Source organism: Dendrobates tinctorius, unplaced genomic scaffold (assembly GCF_039654945.1).
Source record: "Dendrobates tinctorius isolate UK_male_01 unplaced genomic scaffold, ASM3965494v1 ptg000149l, whole genome shotgun sequence".
Lineage (NCBI taxonomy): Eukaryota > Metazoa > Chordata > Amphibia > Anura > Dendrobatidae > Dendrobates > Dendrobates tinctorius.
In genome coordinates this window covers 255663-276688 of record NW_027361816.1, presented here as the reverse complement: position 1 = coordinate 276688, position 21026 = coordinate 255663, and the positions used below count along the sequence as shown (strand labels likewise).

The 21026-nt window shown below is 44.5% G+C and overlaps 1 protein-coding gene across 1 annotated transcript; it reads right to left on the bottom strand.

Annotated features, from left to right (window-relative positions):
• Positions 1-323: 323 nt before the first annotated feature.
• Positions 324-19242, bottom strand: INA (internexin neuronal intermediate filament protein alpha). Its single transcript, XM_073546560.1, has 3 exons — positions 18096-19242; positions 14302-14426; positions 324-2795 (listed from the first exon to the last, which is right to left on the bottom strand). Exons 1-3 carry the CDS (start codon positions 19143-19145, stop codon positions 2510-2512), a joined length of 1461 nt encoding a protein of 486 aa, XP_073402661.1. The 5' UTR covers positions 19146-19242; the 3' UTR covers positions 324-2509.
• Positions 19243-21026: the final 1784 nt, after the last annotated feature.

Genomic DNA, 21026 nt, shown 5'->3' with positions numbered 1-21026 from the left:
GTGCTGATCACAAATCGAAACATCCATCCGACACCAGGAACAGCTGATTAGTGGGGGTGCCCGGTATTGATCAGATATTGACCTATTCTAAGGATGGGCCATCAATATAAATAGACCCCATCATGGAGGCTCACTTACTTCCCCAAAAAACAGAGCTCTAATGATGAAAACTCAAATAAAGTAAAGCTGTGACCATTAATGGTTTTCATAAATAAGCCTTGCTATTAAACCTTGATATTTACCCTTGATATTCTAGAATCGCAATCTAACACATTTTGTACCCGGAAACCTATTCACGCCCTCAACTAAAGAAGGACACATGGTTTGATTTCATGACTTTTATTATGTATCTTATCTGCAGGCACAACAATGTTACTTCCCCTCTTTGTTGTTAGCATTTATTTCAACATTTCAGGGTACAAAATTAAAAAAAAATGCCCCAAGAAATGCCATTAATCATTGCCACATCACCAGTGGTTAAATATCAAACATACATCAAGACAGTAATTGGAAGGATGTCACTAGTCGTAAGGCATTATTAAGACATGCTGTTGAGTCTTTTTGGGCACATGCCTTAACTTTGATTTGCACCATGTATGTGACTCCTCCAACTAGATGGTATTTTGTCTCACTTTGCTGTATATCGCAGTTCATTACCGGCTTCTGTCCTAAGTCATCTCGTTGTAACTAGCCTGATAATATTAGTGTTCGTGTAACGCTACCAGCTTTGTAGGAGAACGGTGACTTACCGTAGTTGTGTATTACAGTACTAGGTGTTCTAGAAGAAAACGTTGGTGGCTTATCAGAAAAACAGGTTGTGATCATCTGAAATGCCCACAAATTCCAATGTGCTTTAGATTTTGTTGGTCCCCACATTTCCATTCATTTCCACTAGAATTGGACACTAGTTTAGTTACCATACATCCAATTGTCTAAGTACTAAGTGCACATTTTAGACTGTGTCCTAAACTAAGAAGGAGATAAAGGAGTGATGTGCTTTTTCAATAATGGGTGGCTATGACAATACACTATGGAATGAATAGTCTACTCATGATATCTAGAAGTCTGCATCATGCATCCATCATATCAGCATGGTCATGGCCCTTGGTGTGGGAGAAACCCAGCATAGGGTGTGTGCACAAGGCATCTTTTTCAGACGGGTTCCAAGCGGTAAAAAAAATTATTTCCATGTCAGAACGACTTTTTGTGCACATGTTCAGTTTTTTTGTAACTTCTTCTAACCAATGCAAGCTTGAAAAGCCATTAAGCGGCAAAAAGAAGTGACCTGTCTACTCTTCCGGCATTTTCTGCTTGGAAGTCAGCACTTTTTCTTACATAAAATTAAAAAAAAACACAAATGGCATAGCCGCCGCAAAAAAACATCATAGAAGGTGATAAAAAACTGCGCTTCTGGAAAAATGCCTCCTGCATATTCCTGAAGCATCTTCTGCTTCACAAAGTATGCGTGTAAAAGACACCATGTGCACATAACCTTGGTGCATCTATCAGAGTTTGAGCCCAAATTTTCTTTTACTACTAGAATAGCTAAAATGAATTGTTTAACCAATCTTTCTTATTAAGTTGCGGTTAAAAAAAGAAAAGGATCTGGGTCAAGATTAATTTCAGCACCTCTATTTTTCAGCACCACCACAGCATGAACCTGATATTTTCATTAAATTTCAACGGGGATGAGCTACAATAAGCCTATGAGCAGAAGTGGCGCTATTTCTGGAAAGGGAAAACAAAAAAAACTTATGGATACGTCCATTTTGGGTAGATACGCTGACAATTTTCTGTGCGGATTTTGAGGCAGAAGGATCAGCAGCGTAAAATAGTAGCAGCAAAGTGGATGGGATTTTAGCAAATCTCACACGGTGCAGAAAAAAATCCACATGGAAATTGATCTGCAATGCGGATTTTAGATCCAAAATGTGTTAATTTGTGGTACAGGATACACTGCGGATTTTATGCTTTGCAATGCAGAGATTAAAATCTGGAGCAAAATCATGAAACATACAAACATGCAGACTTTTCTCCAAATTCTTCAGCCTATCTGAAAACCTATTTTTTGCCTCAATTTACACTCTGCATGGACATAATATGAAGGATCTAGGTTAAATTTCCCACTACCTCTAGGTAGAAAATATGTTTCTTCTATCTTCCATATCCATACACACCAGAAATGGAACAAAATAAAACATGAAAAGTATGTGAATGTTTTCCATTGGTTCTGCATCTAAGATCCATTAGTATCGTCTACAGTCGGCCAGTGCATCCTATGACATGTCTCTCCGACCTACAATACTAGGACTTGTGGTTCTCGAATTGCCAAGGGGTCATAGACTACATGCCTAGAATTCATTTACAATGTGATTTCAACATGAATGCACATTCTTAGAAAAACTTTTGTGACCATATATGATACAAGCAATAGCTGTGAACTGTACGAGGGAACGAATCCATGACAAAGTGACAATTCTAAGGGATAAATTAGTAAATGACTAGTTGCCTAAGGTTTGCCATTTAGTCCTTCGTTCTGGTCTGACTTCTCTATTTTTTTGGTTGAAACAACAGTTTCTTCAATGATTTCTTCATAGGTTTCTCCCCTGTGAGTAGATGTTTTAGAGGTTAGTTTGCTGCTCGCATCTGCTTCATCTTTTCTTGTGGAAGATGTTATCTTGGAGGAGGATGAAATATGGGCTCGGGGCTGATAAGAATAACTCTGGGATGGGTTTGGAGGCATAATGCTGATTGCACTGGTGCTAAATCTGGTTTCTTCACCCTCCAACAATTTCCTGAAAAAAAAAAATCATAAGAAAAATTAACAATGTTGAAAGGGTTATGCGGGACTATTTTTTTTCCATGTGCCTCACAACTTACAGGCAGGTAATAGCTAACTACCTGCTTGTTGAACCCGGCACCGATCTCCACCAGCGATTCAGTGGAATCCACTGATGATACATTGAGAGTGTAGCTACTTATTTTACATTCTTTTCTGTTGATGGGGCGTGACTGGCGATATCATGCTGATTGACAGCTGGCTCCCTGCTGCATAACTGCAGGGAGCCAGCTGTCAATCAGCATGACATCGGCAGTAACACTATGTTGACTGACCAGCTCAGCAGAGGAAGAACATCTCTGTGGACATGAGCTGTAGAATCGACTGCACCAGCGGTCTTTGATTACTCTGAGCCGGTACTGGGTAGAACAGGCAGGTAGTTTTTAACTAGTCAGTTCTTAGCCCCATGGAAAAAAAAAGTGTTGGATAACCCCTTTAAGGAATACCACATTTACATGTTAGTGATCTTTAGGCACATATTGCCCTATGTCTAAGACACCATCCATTAAGCAGACCAGACTTCGTACCTTTATGTCCTCCTCTAACCCCCACAGTGCAGAGTGCATAATTAACACGCACCGTTCAGTGCACATTTTCCCTTCCCCATTGGTCCCCATTTCAGGTGTATTCTCACCTCATAAAATAATGTCATGTCATCAGTATATGCCAATACTTTATGACTGGGGGATTTATCTTCTTAGATACCCACAGATCCTGGGAATGAAGGGCCCGCAGTACAGATTCAGTTCTGCAGCCCCTTGCCACCTGCCTTTGCAGGGAACCACTACTGACTCATTCACTTGGACGAAGCTACTCTGCAGCTGTCCTGCACTGCGGATAGCCGGGGCTGCTAAATGGGTCCTAATAGGCTAACAGGCTACACATTTCTAAATGAGGAATGTATGGGGTATGGTTTAATAAAAAAATTACAACTAGTTAGTTGGAATAAAATAAGAGCAAAAACTGGAAACATGTATATATATATATATATATATATATATACACTGTATATATATATGCAAGTCCAGCCAAATGCATAATTTTCAGGCCCCATGCATAATTCATTTCTAACTGTAAAAACATGTTTTCCATTGAAAAAATTAAAGTTAAAGAGAAGGGTACTGGTCAGTGTTTTGGAACAGTGTCATCAGTGTGTCATCCATGCGTTATCAATGGGTCAGCAGTGTGTCATCCATGGGTCACCAGTGCGTCTTCCACGTGTCATCAGTGTGTGAGCCATAGGTCACCAGTGTGTCCTCCATGGGTCACCAGTGTGCCACCACCAGGGCGTCATCCATGGGTCATCAGTAGTGTTGAGCATTCCGATACCGCAAGTATCGGGTATCGGCCGATATTAGCGGTATCGGAATTCCGATACTGACTTCCGATACTTTTGTCATATCGGATTCCGGAATCGGAATCGGAAGTTCCCATCATGCTATGAGCCTGCTTGCTTTGATTAAGCCAATGGGAATCCTCCGAAGTGTGGGCACATCCTGTTAGGCATGTAGGCATGTTAACTATTGGCATGGCTGTGATTGGCTGCTGAAATGATGTCATGATGCACTATAAAAGCCACTGCAGCCGCCATTTCTGGTTCACTCTGCTGGGAATTCAGTTAGGGACAGGCTGCTGTAGAAGACTGTGAGGGACAGTTAGAAATAGCGATTCCACCAAACATCTAGTGCTTTACCCAGGCTACATAAACCACCACTGTAGCCTTCTTTGCCCTAGCAGCAGTGTTCACAGCTGTCTGCAAGGGCTGTGTGAGTGCAGCTCACGCTGTGGAGTGGGTCCTGCAGCCACGTCAGGCTGTAGGCCACCCAGTGTGATCACTGCTGCCTCATACATCTTTTAATTTTTGAGCTGCATTTTTTACATAATTTCAATCTAGTGTGCTTCCATCCGTATCCATATACGTTGGTTGCAAATACTAGTAGTAGACAGCGGAGCCTTTCTGCAGCCTTTCAGTGCTAGTGTCCACTTTGCTGCACTGTTCACGGCTGTCTGAGAGGTCTCTGACTGTGTGTGAGTGCAGCTCACGCTGAGTAGTGTGTCCTGCAGCTACGTCTGGCTGTAGGACGCTCAGCGTGCGTCAGTGCCTCACACATATTTGTATTTGAGTGCAGCTCATTTTTTCTTCTATTAGTGTGCATCCATCCGTCTCCATCTACGGTGGTTGCAAACACTATATAGGAGTACACAGCGGAGCCTTTCTGCAGCCTGTCAGTGCCAGTGCCCACTTAGCTGCACTGTTGACGGCTGTCTGAGAGGTCTCTGACTGTGTGTGAGTGCAGCTCACGCTGAGTAGAGTGTCCTGCAGCTACGTCTGGTTGTAGGACGCTCAACGTGCGTCACTGCCTCACACATATTTGTCTTTGAGTGCAGCTCATTTTTTCTTCTCCTATTAGTGTGCATCCATCCGTATCCATCAACATTGGTTGGTTGCAAACACTATATAGGAGTAGATAGAGGAGCCTTTTTTTCTGGCTTGTGCCCTGCCGGCGCAGCCAGATTAGTATTACCCAATTTTTTTGGAGCCTCATCTTTTGCATTGTAGGTTACCTGCCTGCATTGTAATAGCTCCAAAAAGTTGGTGATACTATCAGTTTCAATTCTTTGTTCACATACTTTGAGTTTGTTTCCAACAAAGAAACCACAAAAAAAGTTCACCAAACACTACATTTGGAACTTGTGTAGGCCACATCAGCTCCTATTAAAGTGTAGTCCACACACACACACTTCATAAAATTAGTGTTTCTTGTACCTGTAACCAGCTGTTCAGGAATAAGCACACTAAGGCCCCCCTTTGTACTTTTCTGCCTATCTTAAGCAGTCTTGCAAGATGAAGAAGGCAGGGAGTAAGGGGCGTGGGCGGGGGCGTGGAGTTTCAGCAGGGAGAGGACGTGGGGATTCTGCAGGGAGAGGACGTGGGGATTCTGCAGGTAGAGGACGTGGGGATTCTGGGCCTGCTGCGGGCACCAGTGGATCAGCATCCCCCAGTTTTAGCAGGCAACAGTCCTTTATGCGCAGCTTTGTAGGACCTCAACGTACCCCACTGCTGCGGGAGGAACAAATTGAAGCCGTTGTCGGATGGATGGCAGCTAACGCATCAACTTCAATTACTTCCACAGCCTCTCAGGACCAGAGCACCGAAGAGCAACCATCTGTCTCTTCACCACCTGCCAAAGTGCCCAGGCCGTCAGAGAGACATGGACAGGAGCCATCACAGTCTCTACTTCTGTTCTCGGAATCTGTTGGCTTGGAAAGAGGGGGCCAGCCAAGCAGCATTCCTGAATGTGAAGAAGAGGGAGTATGCAGTGATGCGCAACTTCTTTGTCCCTCTGAATCTGAAGAGGCGAGTGGGCCAGTGCCTATGGTCAGCACACCTCAGTACGCATCAGATGATGACGAGACTCAGTTGCCACTTTCTGGTGCGTACGGTGCTGGCGAGACAACCCCGGAGAAGCAGCTGTTTGAAGAGGGGAGGGAAGATGATGAGGTCCTTGACCCATCATGGCGTGAGGAACAGGAAGGTGGTGGGAGCAGCTCGGAGGAAGAGATTCCCCTACCGGCCAAAACAGGAGGCAGAGGGAGGGGGAAGACTTGGTTGCCTGTACCCTCCACTTCTGCACCCGTTAGGAGCATTCCTCATTCCAAAGGCAAAACGGGCGCTCCCAAGAGTTGCAGTGCGTGTTCCTTTTTTGACACAGTTGCAGATGACATTTGCTTTGTCAAATGCAAGCTGTGTCATCAGATAGTCAAAAGAGGGAGAAATGTCAGCAACCTCAATACCACAAATATGTGGAAACATGTGCGCACCAAGCACGAGTTGGAGTTGCAGAGACACCCTGAAGACGTAGGCCAACGTACAGCACCACCTACCACCTCTTCAGTTCCTGTTGGGGCCTCTTCCTCCAGCTCACACACTGCTGGTTCGGCTTCCTCTCAGGATCGCCAAGGAAGAACCTCTGCCACTGTTGTCCGGAGACCCTGTCAGTTTCCACCCATAGCAGCACGTTCCCATCCATCACAGCCATCGGTAGCACAGGCATGGGATAAAAGGCGCCCTTACTCGGCAAACCATCCCCGAGCACAGTCTCTGAATGCTGGCATTGCCAAACTTCTGGCAGTTGAAATGCTGTCATTCAGGCTGGTGGACACTGACACCTTCCGGGACTTAATGGCATTGGCAGTCCCCCAATACGTGCCCAGCCGCTTTTATTTCAGCAGGCGAGCCGTCCCTGCCCTGCAGAAACATGTTGAGGGCAAAATAAAACATGCGCTACTAAACGCCGTTAGTAGCAAGGTCCACCTGACCACCGATGCGTGGACCAGTAACCACGGACAGGGACGATACCTTTCCCTCACTGCCCACTGGGTCAATGTTGTGGAGCCGGGTACAGATCTGGAGAGTGGCGCTGTACGTGTTCTTCCAACGCCACGGATTGCAGGACTCCAGTCTGTACACATAGACTCCTCCTCCTACTCAAGTTCCTCAGAAACAGCAGAGCAGGAGCCTGTTACGACCGATATGAGCACAGCCGTGGCCAAACGTCAACAGGCTGTACTCAAATTAATTTCTTTGGGGAATCGAAGCCACACAGCGCAGGAGCTCTGGAATGCTATCAAGCTGGAGAGCGATGTGTGGTTTGGGCCAGCGAATCTCCAGCCGGGCTTGGTAGTGTGTGACAATGGCCGAAATCTGGTGGCAGCTCTTGGCCTAGGCAACCTCACACACATCCCATGTCTGGCACATGTGCTTAACTTGGTCGTGCAGAGCTTTCTGAGGGACTATCCGGATCTTGATGCACTGTTGCACAAGGTCCGCATAGAGTGCGCTCACTTGCGGCGTTCCAGCACGGCAAGATCGCGCCTCGCTGCTCTGCAGCGACGATTTGGCCTTCCGGAACATCGCATCATATGTGACCTACCCACCCGGTGGAATTCAACGTTACATATGTTGGAGCGGTTGTGTGAGCAGCAGGCAGCAGTCATGGAGTACCAGCTGCATCAGGCGCAAACAAGTCGCACTGTGCGCCGTTCACACTTCAGCACCATTGAGTGGGCCTCTATGAAGGACATCTGCCTCGTTTTGCGTGCCTTCGATGAATCCACGCGGATGGCGAGTGCAGATGATGCACTAGTCAGCATGACTGTCCCCCTTATCTGCCTGCTTCAACAAACACTGCAAGCACTAAGGGATGAGGTTTCGGAAGAGGTGGAGGATGAGGAGTCCCAAATGCCATCTGCTTCTGGACAGTCTGCGCTACGTGTTTCCTCACAAAGTCCTAGGCAGGGGACACTTTGTGAGGAGGATGAGGAGGAGTCGATGGAGGAGGAAGACATCTCTCCAGAGGAGGGAGGTACACAAACCTCTACTCAGTATGTACAGCGAGGGTGGGGTGATGCAGAGCAGGCCAAGGTCACGCCTCAAACAGGGGACAGCGGTTCTTTGGCAGTTGGGAGTCTGCAGCACATGGTTGATTTCATGCTGCAGTGCCTGAGAAACGACCGCCGCATCGCCCACATTCTCGTCTCGGCTGATTATTGGGTGTACACCCTCCTAGATCCTCGCTACCGGGACAGCGTACAAAGGCTCATACCAACGTTGAACCGGGAGCGTAAACTGCGGGAGTACGAAGAGTCACTGGTGCAGTCCATAATGTTTTCCATTCCACCCGACAGCATTGTTGCTAGTGCTTTACAAAGCAGCTCTGTGCGTCGAGGCAGTGGAGGAAACTCTGCACAAAGAGGGAGAAGAGGCAGCGCCGCAGCACAAGGCAAGACCACTATGGCCCAAATGTGGCAAAGTTTTGTGTGTCCACCACAATTGTCTACACCATCAGCGACGCCTCGAGTCAGCAGGAGGCAACGCTTCCGTCAGATGGTGTCAGACTACATGTCTTGCCCTGTCACTGTACTCCCAGATGGCTCTTCCCCCTTCAAGTTTTGGGTCTCTAAGCTGGATACATGGCCAGAGCTTAGCCAGTATGCATTGGAGGTGCTGGCTTGCCCTGCTGCCAGTGTATTATCGGAACGTGTCTTTAGTGCCGCAGTTGGTGTACTAACAGACCGTCGCACGCGACTATCTTCCGATAATGTTGACCGGCTGACTTTTCTGAAAATGAACAAGGCCTGGATCTCCAAAGACTTTGCCATTCCTCTTACAGACTAAATTAGTGGTTGGCAACTGTATCCAGGTCTGCTGGTGTGTTCATTTTTCTACCACCTGAACTATAATCCCTGTGCTTCAACACAGCCAGTTGTCGCTCAGATGTGTCGTCTGCACAGAGAAACACACTAGCTCCTGTGTTAGTGGGGTTCAGCACTGCCAGCTGTTCCCCTGCTGTGGAGATGGCAAGTCTCCTGCTGCCTTCACCTGCCAAAATCCAGTAGGCCCGAGCCTGCTCCGCACCTAATCCTGGGCTCCAACAGTGTCAGTTGGTGTTCAGAAGTGTCGTCTCCACAGAGCCAAACACATTCGTTCGAGTGTCAGTGGGGTTCAGCACTGCCAGCTGTTCCCCTGCTGTGGAGATGGCAAGTATCCTGCTGCGTTCACCTGCCAAAAGCAACAGGCCCCAGCCTGCTCCTCGCCTAATCCTGGGCTCCAACAGCGTCAGTTGGTGTTCAGAAGTGTCGTCTCCACAGAGCCAAACACATTTGTTCGAGTGTTAGTGGGGTTCAGCACTGCCAGCTGATCCCCTGCTGTGGAGATGGCAGTCTCTCCTGCTGTCTCCACATTCCAAAGACAGTAGGCCTCTGCCTACACCCTCCTATTTCCTGGGCTTCAACACAGCCAGTTGTAGCTCGGAAGTGCCCTCCACACGGAAAGAGACACTTGCTCCCGTGTCTCAGTGGGGTTCAGTAACGTCAGCTGATCCCCTGCTGTGTGGATGGCAGTCTCTCCTGCTGTCTCCACATTCCAAAGACAGTAGGCCTCTGCCTACACCCTCCTATTTCCTGGGCTTCAACACAGCCAGTTGTAGCTCGGAAGTGCCGTCCACACGGAAAGAGATACTTGCTCCCGTATCTCAGTGGGGTTCCGTAACGTCAGCTGATCCCCTGCTGTGTGGATGGCAGTCTCTCCTGCTGTCTCCACATTCCAAAGACAGTAGGCCTCTGCCTACACCCTCTTATTTCCTGGGCTTCAACACAGCCAGTTGTAGCTCGGAAGTGCCGTCCACACGGAAAGAGATACTTGCTCCCGTGTCTCAGTGGGGTTCAGTAACGTCAGCTGATCCCCTGCTGTGTGGATGGCAGTCTCTCCTGCTGTCTCCACATTCCAAAGACAGTAGGCCTCTGCCTACACCCTCCTATTTCCTGGGCTTCAACACAGCCAGTTGTAGCTCGGAAGTGCCCTCCACACGGAAAGAGACACTTGCTCCCGTGTCTCAGTGGGGTTCAGTAACGTCAGCTGATCCCCTGCTGTGTGGATGGCAAAGTCTCCTGCTGCCTACACAGTCGTACCACTACTGATTTTTAACCGTGCTCCAATTAGGCCTGTGGCTCCACTGTCTCTCGTATTTCCCCTGTCCTCCAACCCTGCCAGTTACAGCTCCGAAGTGGCGTCTGCACAATCCACACTTGTTCCTGTGTTACAGGTGTTCAGTCGGGTCAGTTAATCCCCTGATGTGTGTCCAGCAATGTCGCCTGCTCTGTCCACATTCCCTTATGGGAATGTGGACAGAGCAGGCGACATTGCCGGACACACATCAGGGGATTAACTGACCCGACTGAACACCTGTAACACAGGAACAAGTGTGGATTGTGCAGACGCCACTTCGGAGCTGTAACTGGCAGGGTTGGAGGACAGGGGAAATACGAGTATCACTGATATTTGTATTTCCCCTGTCCTCCAACACCGCCAGTTACAGCTCCGAAGTGGCGTCTGCACAATCCACACTTGTTCCTGTGTTACAGGTGTTCAGTCCGGTCAGTTAATCCCCTGATGTGTGTCCGGCAATGTCGCCTGCTCTGTCCACTAGTTATGGGAATGTGGACAGAGCAGGCGACATTGCCGGACACACATCAGGGGATTAACTGACCGGACTGAACACCTGTAACACAGGAACAAGTGTGGATTGTGCAGACGCCACTTCGGAGCTGTAACTGGCGGGGTTGGAGGACAGGGGAAATACGAAAATCAGTGAAGCCACAGGCCTAAGTGGAGCTTGGTTAAAATTAGTAGAAGTCTACAACCGATCTTAAAATTTCTTCAATGCAGCCTCAGCCTGCTCCGTGCTTGTCTCTGGGCTTCAACACAGCCAGTTGTTGCTCGGAAGTGCCGTCTTCACAGAGTAAAACACTAGCTCCTGTGTTTGTGGGGTTCAGTAACGTCAGCTGTTCCCCTGCTGTTTTGATGGCAATCTGTCCTGCTGCCTCCCAATTGACAGCACATCAGGCCTCAGCCTGCTAAGTGCTTGTCCCTGGGCTCCAACATCGCCAGTTGCTGCTCATAACTGACTTTGGCACGGGTACTCCCTCCTGCCCAGCTTGGTTCCAGCCCTGCCTGCTGTTTCCGGGAAGTGTCAATGTCAGTTTACCACCCCAAGTTGCCATGTCGTGTTGCGGTTGGGTTAGCCGAGGCTAGGGTGCCAGCAGTTTAGGTGCTTCCTATGTGGACTGCGGGTTCTGGTAAGAAAGGCTTGTTCCGTAGTGCCAGTAGGACAAGCACCCCCTGTAGGACTGTGTGATTCGGTAACTGCGGCCAGCTTGCGGCATGCCAACTTTGCTTTTCAGGGGTAACTTCTGCTACCCCTCCGGGTTCCAGCACCGTCAGCTGGTTCTCGTCAGAGCCTTTGGCCTAGGTGCCTCCATCTCGGTATCCGAGTTCCGGCAACGTCTGCTGGTCCTTGGTAGTGCTTTGTAGCACAGGTACCTCCTGCTTAGTAACCGGGTTCCAGCACCGTCAGCTGGTCCTCGGTTGTGCCATTGGCTCTTATTCCATCTGCTGCCCCTCCGGGTGCCAGCACTGTCAGCTGGTCCTCGCTATTTCCATTTGCTCTTGCAGCTTATGCTACCCCTCCGGGTTCCAGCACCGTCAGCTGGTTCTCGTCAGAGCCTTTGGCCTAGGTGCCTCCATCTCGGTATCCGAGTTCCGGCAACGTCTGCTGGTCCTTGGTAGTGCTTTGTAGCACAGGTACCTCCTGCTTAGTAACCGGGTTCCAGCACCGTCAGCTGGTCCTCGGTTGTGCCATTGGCTCTTGTTCCTTCTGCTGCCCCTCCGGGTGCCAGTACCGTCAGCTGGTTCAAGAGGACAAAGAACAGGAAGACAACCACCAAGATGCAGAACAACAAGAGAGAGAAGACAAAGAAGCATAAAAAAACAAAGCAGAAGAACATTAAGCATAAGACTAATACTCTGAGCAAATAATATTATCTTATTTATAAGCAGAAGAAGACTAAGCAGTGTATGGGGGTGAGTCCGTTCCTCCTCGTGGTGCCCCTGGAAAAGGCCTGCTGCTGCAGGCCAAACTGAACGCGGACAAATCCTGATGTAAATCTTTTGTGACAGGCAGAACGGAAGGTGTAAACTTCTAACTTTTCTAGATAACAACTACAGGAATGCCTGACACAAACAAGAATATGATGAAGAAGAATAGGAAGAAGATGAAGAAGTTGAATATGTAGAATAATAATTGTTGAATAAGAAGAATATGAAGAATGTAAGAAAAGGAAGAAGAAGAAGAATGTAAAAAAAGGAAGTAGAAGAATTTAAAAAAAGGAAGAAGAAGAAGAATGTAAAAAAAGGAATAAGAAGAAGAATGTAAAAAAAGGAAGTAGAAGAATGTAGAAAAGGAAGAAGAAGAAGAAGAAGAATGTAAAAAAAGGAATAAGAAGAAGAAGGTAAAAAAAGGAAGAAGAATAAGAAAGAAGAAGAAAGAAGAAAGAAGAAGACATACATGTCTGGCAAAATATAAATGAGGCTAACATAGTTAATATCTTTGTAACTCCTAACGTCTTTAAAAAAAAAGTTTAATTCCTGCTATTCCATTTGATTGGGCTAAACCTCTATGGCTTTAATGTCTCCTCCACCTCCCACAATACATTCTACATTATTCTTAGTTGTTTTTCTTCATGTAGAATTAACCTACAAGGAAAGAAAGGGTTTTTTTTAATTCCGATATTTTGGCCCCATTGACTTGCATTGGTTCCCGGTATCGGAATCGGCGATACCGATACTTTTTTTTTAAGATCGGCCGATCCATTCCGATCCGATATTTTCAAGTATCGGCTGGTATCGCTCAACTCTAGTCATCAGTCTATCATCAGTGTGTCATGCATGTGCCATCAGTGTGTTATCCATGTGTCACCAGTGTGTCATCCACAGGTCACCAGTGTGTCATCCATGGGTCACCAGTGTCACCACCAGTGTGTCATCCATGTGTCATCTGTGTGTTCTTCAATGGATCAGCAGTGTGTCATCCATGGGTCACCAGTGTGTCATCACCAGGGCGTCATCCATGGGTCATCAGTGTAAGATCAGTGTGTCATGCATGTGCCATCAGTGTGTCATCCACAGGTCACCAGTGTGTTATCCATGTGTCACCAGTGTGTTATCCATGTGTCACCAGTGTGTTATCCACAGGTCACCAGTGTGTTATCCACAGGTCACCAGTGTGTCATCCACAGGTCACCAGTGTGTTATCCACGTGTCACCAGTGTGTCATCCACAGGTCACCAGTGTTTCATCCATGGGTCATCAGTGTCACCACCAGTGTGTCATCCATGTGTCATCTGTGTGTTCTTCATTGGATCAGCAGTATGTCATCCACAGGTCACCAGTGGATCATCAATGGGTCATCTGTGTGTTATCTACAGGTCACCAGTGTATCATCCACAGGTCACCAGTGGATCATCAATGGGTCATCTGTGTGTTATCTACAGGTCACCAGTGTATCATCCACGGGTCATCAGTGTGTCATCCATGTGTCAGTGTGTGATCTATGTGTTACCAGTGTGTCATCCATGTGTCACCAGTGTGTTCATTTTTACCATCAATATGTGATCAGATATTAATAAAGAAGTAAAGTACAAAGCTTCTCCTATACTTTGCAATGTTAAACACGTACAGTACATGGACGGCACAATGATACAATCCGTGTGCTGAATGTGTTTTACATAGACTTATATTGACCCTTGTCAGCCATGCTGCCGGAGAAAAACGGACATGTCTCCTTGTGGTTCGCATGGACACACAATCTGTGTAACAACATGGACAGGTGAGCAGCCCCACAGGCTATAAAAGGTACATGTGGAATCCGTGAAAATAATGGATGACACACGTGCTGGAAACACGGGCGTGTGAAGGAGGCCTAAAGTAATGTTTTGGAATTGATAGAAATAGTGACTAGACTTCAGAAAGATTGTGCTCAATGTTACATTATACACATGACCCTGCACATTTCACAGATATAACTATCGTTTCATAGACTCGCAGAATTAGGAACACAAATTACCGATATGCTGCTATTTCAATGTCCAGTGCCATCTTGACATTTAGCAGGTCCTGATATTCCCGCAGGTGGCGAGCCATTTCACCTTTGGTGCTCCTCAGTTCATTTTCCAATTGATTAATTGCGTCCTTTAATCAATAAGAGACAGTGATTGTAATATGCAGAATGTCAGCATTCCCGCCACATTATAAAATATTTTGGCTAAAAATAGAGGCAGCAAAGCTCATATTATCATTCCTTAAAATTAGAATCAGGATCAAGAATTAAAATCAGGATCATCACCTTTTTGCATCCATTACACCATTATAAATTTGCACATATAGTCACAGTTCTGGAAAAGCAATCACCTCCTAAACTAACAGATGGTCGTCCTCACGGCTCCGGCCTGTGTGACTCTCAGATGGGGGTAACGTGAATACATGAATAAGAAGACATATTTATATTTGGCCATTTAGGCAGCTGACGTACATCGGCTGTCGGCACATACTGGGAGAAGCCGTTTTGACATAACTGGAGAGACAGATGTTGGAGATCAATGAGATAGGTTATGTATTTTGTGACTGTGTACATATATACAGTATATGTTCCTAAATGTACTTATATTGTGGCTGTTACTCTCTAACACCCTTTCGTTTTTAAAATAAAAGATGTTATTTGTCTATCTTGAAACAAAAAAAAGCTGTTGACAAATCTGGTGTGTTTAGTACTCTGAGTGCACAAGGGTGAATACTCTTGCTTTTGATTGCATTTACACTGTGACTCTTCATTATTAACACATGAACTTAGTCTGTTTGCTGGAAACAAAAGATTTTATGCAAAAAAAAAAGTGAAGACAATATATCATTTGATATAGCTGAAGTTATCAACGATGGAGCTGCTTTCTAATGTCTGACCCAGCTGCCAATTGCAAAAAATTATATAGCCCCCTAGGGTATTATTGTAACCATTCCTAACTCTATCAATCAGAATATTCGTGCCACCAGCGTAACAAAGCACTCACAAAAGTGTCACGAAGGAACTGTGAAGGAAATGTACAATGCAACGATATGTCAATACCGTCAATGAATAATTATATAGATCATGGTCATCTCTTTGAAACTGTATAGACTTAGAGATCTCTAGCTATACGTGTGATCCATCAGAGTGTTGCAGTTTTCCCCTTCAAAGAAGATGAGCCAAAACAATGATTTGCAAATAGGTAAAATAATAGAATCTATTCCAACATCATCTGCAAATAAATGGGAAATCAGAATAGAAGTCTGATTTATAAGGGCCATTTCCATTTTAGGAAAATATCCCTTTTTCTTAATAAATTAAATAGAGGTATAAGGAGCATGCTTCATTGTGAGATGCCAGTCAATCAAATACCCCTATATCAGCTGGACCAAAGTGGCTTTGTGGGGGATGGGAAGTTCAGAGGGGATATTGAGGTTAGCAGCTTTCAGATTTATTGTATTGTTAGGGAGAAGTAATTAGAAACGAGTATCACAAAATTGTTTTTCTGAGCAGCACAGTTATCGTTCGAATACATCGCCACCTTTGGCTAGTGGCGGTGTGTGGTACTGCACCTCAGTGTGATTACATTTAAAGTAAATACACACAGCCAACAGAGCTGTTTCTGGAAGAATTAGGTATGTTTTTTAATCTCGTACTATCCATTTAACCAGTGTAATTTTCTCGATATATATAAAGTAATTTGATCCTTATTGTGTTCAATTTAAGGTTAGGTCAAACCAGACTCTCTGGTTTCCATGGATTTATTTTTTCCTTTAGGTTACCAATTACATATAGTTCTTTATAACATATTGTTACTGTAAACCAGCGTGAAATAAGAAACAGAGAGAAAGAGAAATGCTAACACGAGTTCTGTTTCCCTTGGAGGTTGCCAGGGAAATTAAGTCTATGGAATCCTCCAGGAGTTTGGTTGCTGGGATAACGCTGTTCACACCTCGCTTCTACCTTCATACCTTCTGTAACACCTTGATTATAAAACCAGGTCATTAGCTCAGCTGTGTCCCATGCCATAAAGACTAATGGAATAAAGACAAGGTGCCACTCCCTTCTAAAGATGGCGAAGGAAGTTACGTTGGGTGGATCTAATATGTGATACAAGACTGGATCCAATCTAAAAAAGAATACTATACAATGTTTCTAATATATAAGTATATGATTTTTCAATATCTTAAACAAATGTCTCATTCATCTTGAAATAAATATTTAGTCAACTATTTTTAATTGTATTTATATTAATATAATTGGAAATTGATTACAACATAGTAGCAAGGGGTGGAATGTGTAAGTAGATATATGGATAATGAGAAATAGATAGTTAGATAGATAATAGATAGATAGATAGATAGATAAATGATAGATAGATAAATGATAGATCATCATATGAGAGATGTGTAGATATAGATGTATATATGAGATAGAGATATATATGAGAAATGTATAGATAGATAATGTGAGATAGATATATTTGATAAATGTATAGATATCACATATAGATAGTTACGAAAGGTGTATGTATAGAGAATTGTTTTAAAGACAGTAATATATGTAATTTGTTCAGGTAAGTAAGTGGCAAATGGAAGACAAACAGTAAATACATATGAGTTATGGAGATAAATTAGATAGAAACTACATACATACACAGGCTGCTCAAAAACAGCACATACTGAGTAAAGCAAATAGGTGCAGAGAGGCAGATAATAGATATTCCATAGACAGAAGTAATAAAAGATTAAGAGATATATCTGAGTGTGACAAACACAAGAAGATAAAATGCAAAAAGAGATCTACTGAGCACCAGATACATATAGTACATAGAGTGAAATATATGGATTGATAGGATAGATAGATAGATAGATAATTACATAGGTAATAGATAGACAACAGATATGAGATGGATAGATAGATAGAATGTTAGATAGAGATAGATAGATATAACCATAGATAGATATGAGATTGATAGACTAGATAATAGATAGATAACTACATAGATAATTACATAGATTGATAGATAATTACATAGATACTAGATAGATATTTGGATAGTGACCATTTCTTTCTGAACACACAGAGCCAACAATTCCCTTGGAAAAGACACCTCCTAATAACATTGTGCATGTTCTGCTGTTGTGCCCTTAATCACCATAAGTATGGCAACCTTAGCAAGAACCACTAACTTTTAATAAATACAAAGCACCAATCTGTCAGCCCCTCTCCCTTTCTGGCTTGTACCCCTGTCAGCCCCCTGAGGCGCCTTTGTTAGCCTCCTCTGCCACTCCCTGGCCCTCCTCCTCCCTTCCTGGAGATTATTTTTACTTTCCAGTGCTAATGCCTGCACGCATGTGTTACATAAGGCTCCTCATCTATAATGCATTACTGTCATTTTTCTGATTGCAGATTAACCTGTTCAAGGAAAATCTAACCGGTCCCCTATTTGGGGAGCAGCAGTATTAGCAAAGATTTGGAGCTTAGCTCTGGCTGATAAACTGAATATTTCCCTTTATGCCTTGTATTTACTGAATATGGGGAAAAAGTTTAGGAAATGTGAAAATGCAAACAGAAGAAAAACCAGTGCAATAATAATAAATCTGTATATTCCAATAATACCACGGATTCTAGGGCACCAGCAGAGAAAGATCAGCACCATGGACAGCAGTCGGCTCCACAGTGCAGGATGATGAGGACAAGCAAGAAAGGGTCCTCCAGTTTCTACAGCCCCTGTCCTCATAAATGACCTAACAAGGAATCCCACCCAGAGTATCAGGACACTATACAAGGAGCCTTACCTGCATGCCAGCTGCCTCTGCAATGTGTCTTTCCTCCATCTCCTGGATCTGCCTGTCCAGAGACTCATTGGTACCACGAAGGCTTTCTATCTCGATGGTCTTGGACTGAAGCTGTCTTCTGTAGTCGTTGATCTCCTCCCTGCTGGCTCTGATCACTTCGGAGCTGCGAGATGCCTGCTCACTCAGGTTGGCAAATTTGGACTTGTACCACTCATCAGCAGACTGTAGGTTTTTGGCTGCAAGAGATTCATACTGAGAACGGATATCCTTCAAAGCTGAGGTCAAATCAGGCTTGGACATCTCCATTTCTACAGAGACCTGGGAGGCTTGTAACATGGCCATCAGCTCGGTGACTTCTTCTTCATGGACTTTTCTCATAAAGGAGATCTCATCCAGCAGAGATTCCACTTTTTTTTCCAGATCCAAGCGAGCCAAGGTGGCATCATCAACATCTTTCTTATGCGACTTCAAGGCATACTCCGTTTCCTCTCTCATCCTGATCTCATCCTCATATTTAGCCTTGAGTTTCTGGAGATCATCCTCAAGACTGTCCCTGTCTAGGATGAGCTGAGCCTTCTCAGTGTTCAGATCTTCTATTTGAGCTCGGAGATCTTTAAGCTCTTGCTGGTAAAGCTCTCCAAGCCTGGAGGGTTCAGCTTGCCTTTGCCTCAGGGCTATCAACTCAGTCTCCAGCACCTTGTTCTGCTGTTCCAGATTATGAACCTTCTCAATGAACATTGCAAAGCGATCATTGAGACCTTGGAGTTGCTCCTTTTCGTTGGTACGGATAATCTTAAACTCATTGTTCAAGGCTGAAGTTTGGGTCAGGTCTAAGTTTTCTCCAGACACATAGCCACCTGGTCTGGCAAGTCTCCTATAAGAAGCTTGGGAAGAGACATTGCTGCGGGAGGCAGAGTGGGACCTAAAAGGACCAGAGATGGTTGTCCTGGAAGAAGAGCTGCTCCCTCCAAGGCGACTGGATGACCTAGGAGGGTCTCCAAAGATCTTCCTGTATGAGGAGGAAAGGTAATGATCTGAGCCAAAACTCATCTTGGAGAGAGAATGAGGGAGGGACACCTGCGCTCTGGCTTTTATACTGAGAGGCAAGATCAATAGCTAGGGAAAAAGCATTTACTTAGGTTATCACATGGGGGGATTTAACCTCTTCCTGCCTGGAAGGCATGAATTATCCAGTATGCTGCAGTAGTAGAGATTGCAGAGGAGTAAAGAGAGTAGAAGGGAAGTAGGGGTTTATCTCCAGAAGCACAGATGGAACTGTCCATTTTGCCGCAGTGCTGATGTCAGCGATTCTGCTTAATTCCCCAACCCCCACCTATGCATGGCACAGGGGGCTCCCCCACCAACCTCCTGTCCCCACATTACTCTTCAGAAGAAACTGCTCAGTCCATATCAAGTCTCCCCCAGCAAAGTAGAGAAATAACAAGTAGGATTCACATTGTTACATAAGTAAAGCTCCACATAATCCCATAATTCTTGAAAACTCCTAACAGAAATTCTATTTTATGGGTTTCCATCCATCCAGATGGGAGGTCGGAGGGGGGGGGGGACTCCTCATCTACAGAGAAGCTTACAATGAAATATTAATCTTTCTTTTTGGCTCTGGCAGCTTTTTATCTGGATTCTCAGTAATGCCTGTGTCCTTAAAAATGTGATTTAACAGTTACATATGGCAATCAGCCTTTAGTTACAGATGTAGCAGAGCTGGTTTTTCCTTTTACTTGATAATGTATGGTAGTAGGCTCACTCTTGTGACATCACTGATAAGAGAAAATCATCTCTACAGCTGGATGTAAGTAACAATATACTATAGAATACAGTGTATGTTTGGTCCTAGGTGGCTCATAAATCAGTATGTGCAAAAAAAAATGCTGCACAATATGCTTTCTGATCCTATGTGGCAAACAAATCTGTATCTGCAAAGGAAAATATACCTCTTGGTCCTAGGTGGCTCATGATTCTTTAATGAGGTCTTTTGTTTGTTTTTCTATATATGGTATTAATTAAAGACCCCCCCATTTAATACTGTTTGGGTAAGAGTCTCTGCAATATAATATAATAATATATATACTGTATATACATGTATATACACACATATATGTATATATATATATATCTATATACTGCATTCTTATGTATGTATATATTACATACATACAGGGTTACATGCATAGTTTACAGAACAGTTATTATTATTATTAATAATCTTTTGCATTTATAATTTACTGGAACAGTCCACTCATCTGCATATCACCCATTTATTAAAACTCAAATTGGACCAGCAGTCCTGTATATACAGTCTAGATATCTGCACTGGGTTTTGTACTTTTAGGCTACGTCCCCCCCCATGAGATTTTGGTGCGTTTTTTTACGCTGAGTGTTTTTGCAGTTTTTTACAGTTCCAGCAAAGTGGAAGGAGTTTACTACAATCCCATACACACTGTGCTACTTTTGTACTCAGTATGGAAATCCCCAGCATGTAAATTTCTCTTGCGGGTATGCTGAGTTTTCTGTGCAGATTTCTCCCATAGATGTGTAGAAACGTACTTGCGTTTTTTTAGTACATTTCCACAGTGGAAATGCATCAGAAACGCATATTATCCGTACCTAAATATATCAATAAAGTTTTACCAAAGCCAAATACCATGAAATCTGGAAAACAAAGCAGCTTTATTTAAACCACGACGCACCAGAGACAAAAAAAAATGCAAAAGCGCGATAAAAACGCATGTTAAGAAAAGTACACAAAAACACAATGAAAAACCGCAAGTAACCCAATTTAATGAATAGGTGTAAAAAATCTGCAACATCAAAAATGCACCAAATGCTCATTGTGGAAGCGTACCTTAGCTTATGTTTTTCAGGCACTCCTGATTCCTCCCCCACACTGAAGAAAACAACTTGGATGACCCT

What these genes read in the sequence shown, in the direction of transcription:
- INA (XM_073546560.1), bottom strand. Translation starts at nt 19,145, where the DNA reads ATGAGTTTTGGCTCAGATCATTACCTTTCCTCCTCATACAGGAAGATC. An exon ending in CAGAGGCAGCTGGCATGCAG is followed by an intron (nt 14,427 to 18,095) that starts GTAAGGCTCCTT and finishes TATTGATTAAAG; the next exon opens with GACGCAATTAATCAATTGGA. An exon ending in ATTGAAATAGCAGCATATCG is followed by an intron (nt 2,796 to 14,301) that starts GTAATTTGTGTT and finishes TTTTTTTTTCAG; the next exon opens with GAAATTGTTGGAGGGTGAAG.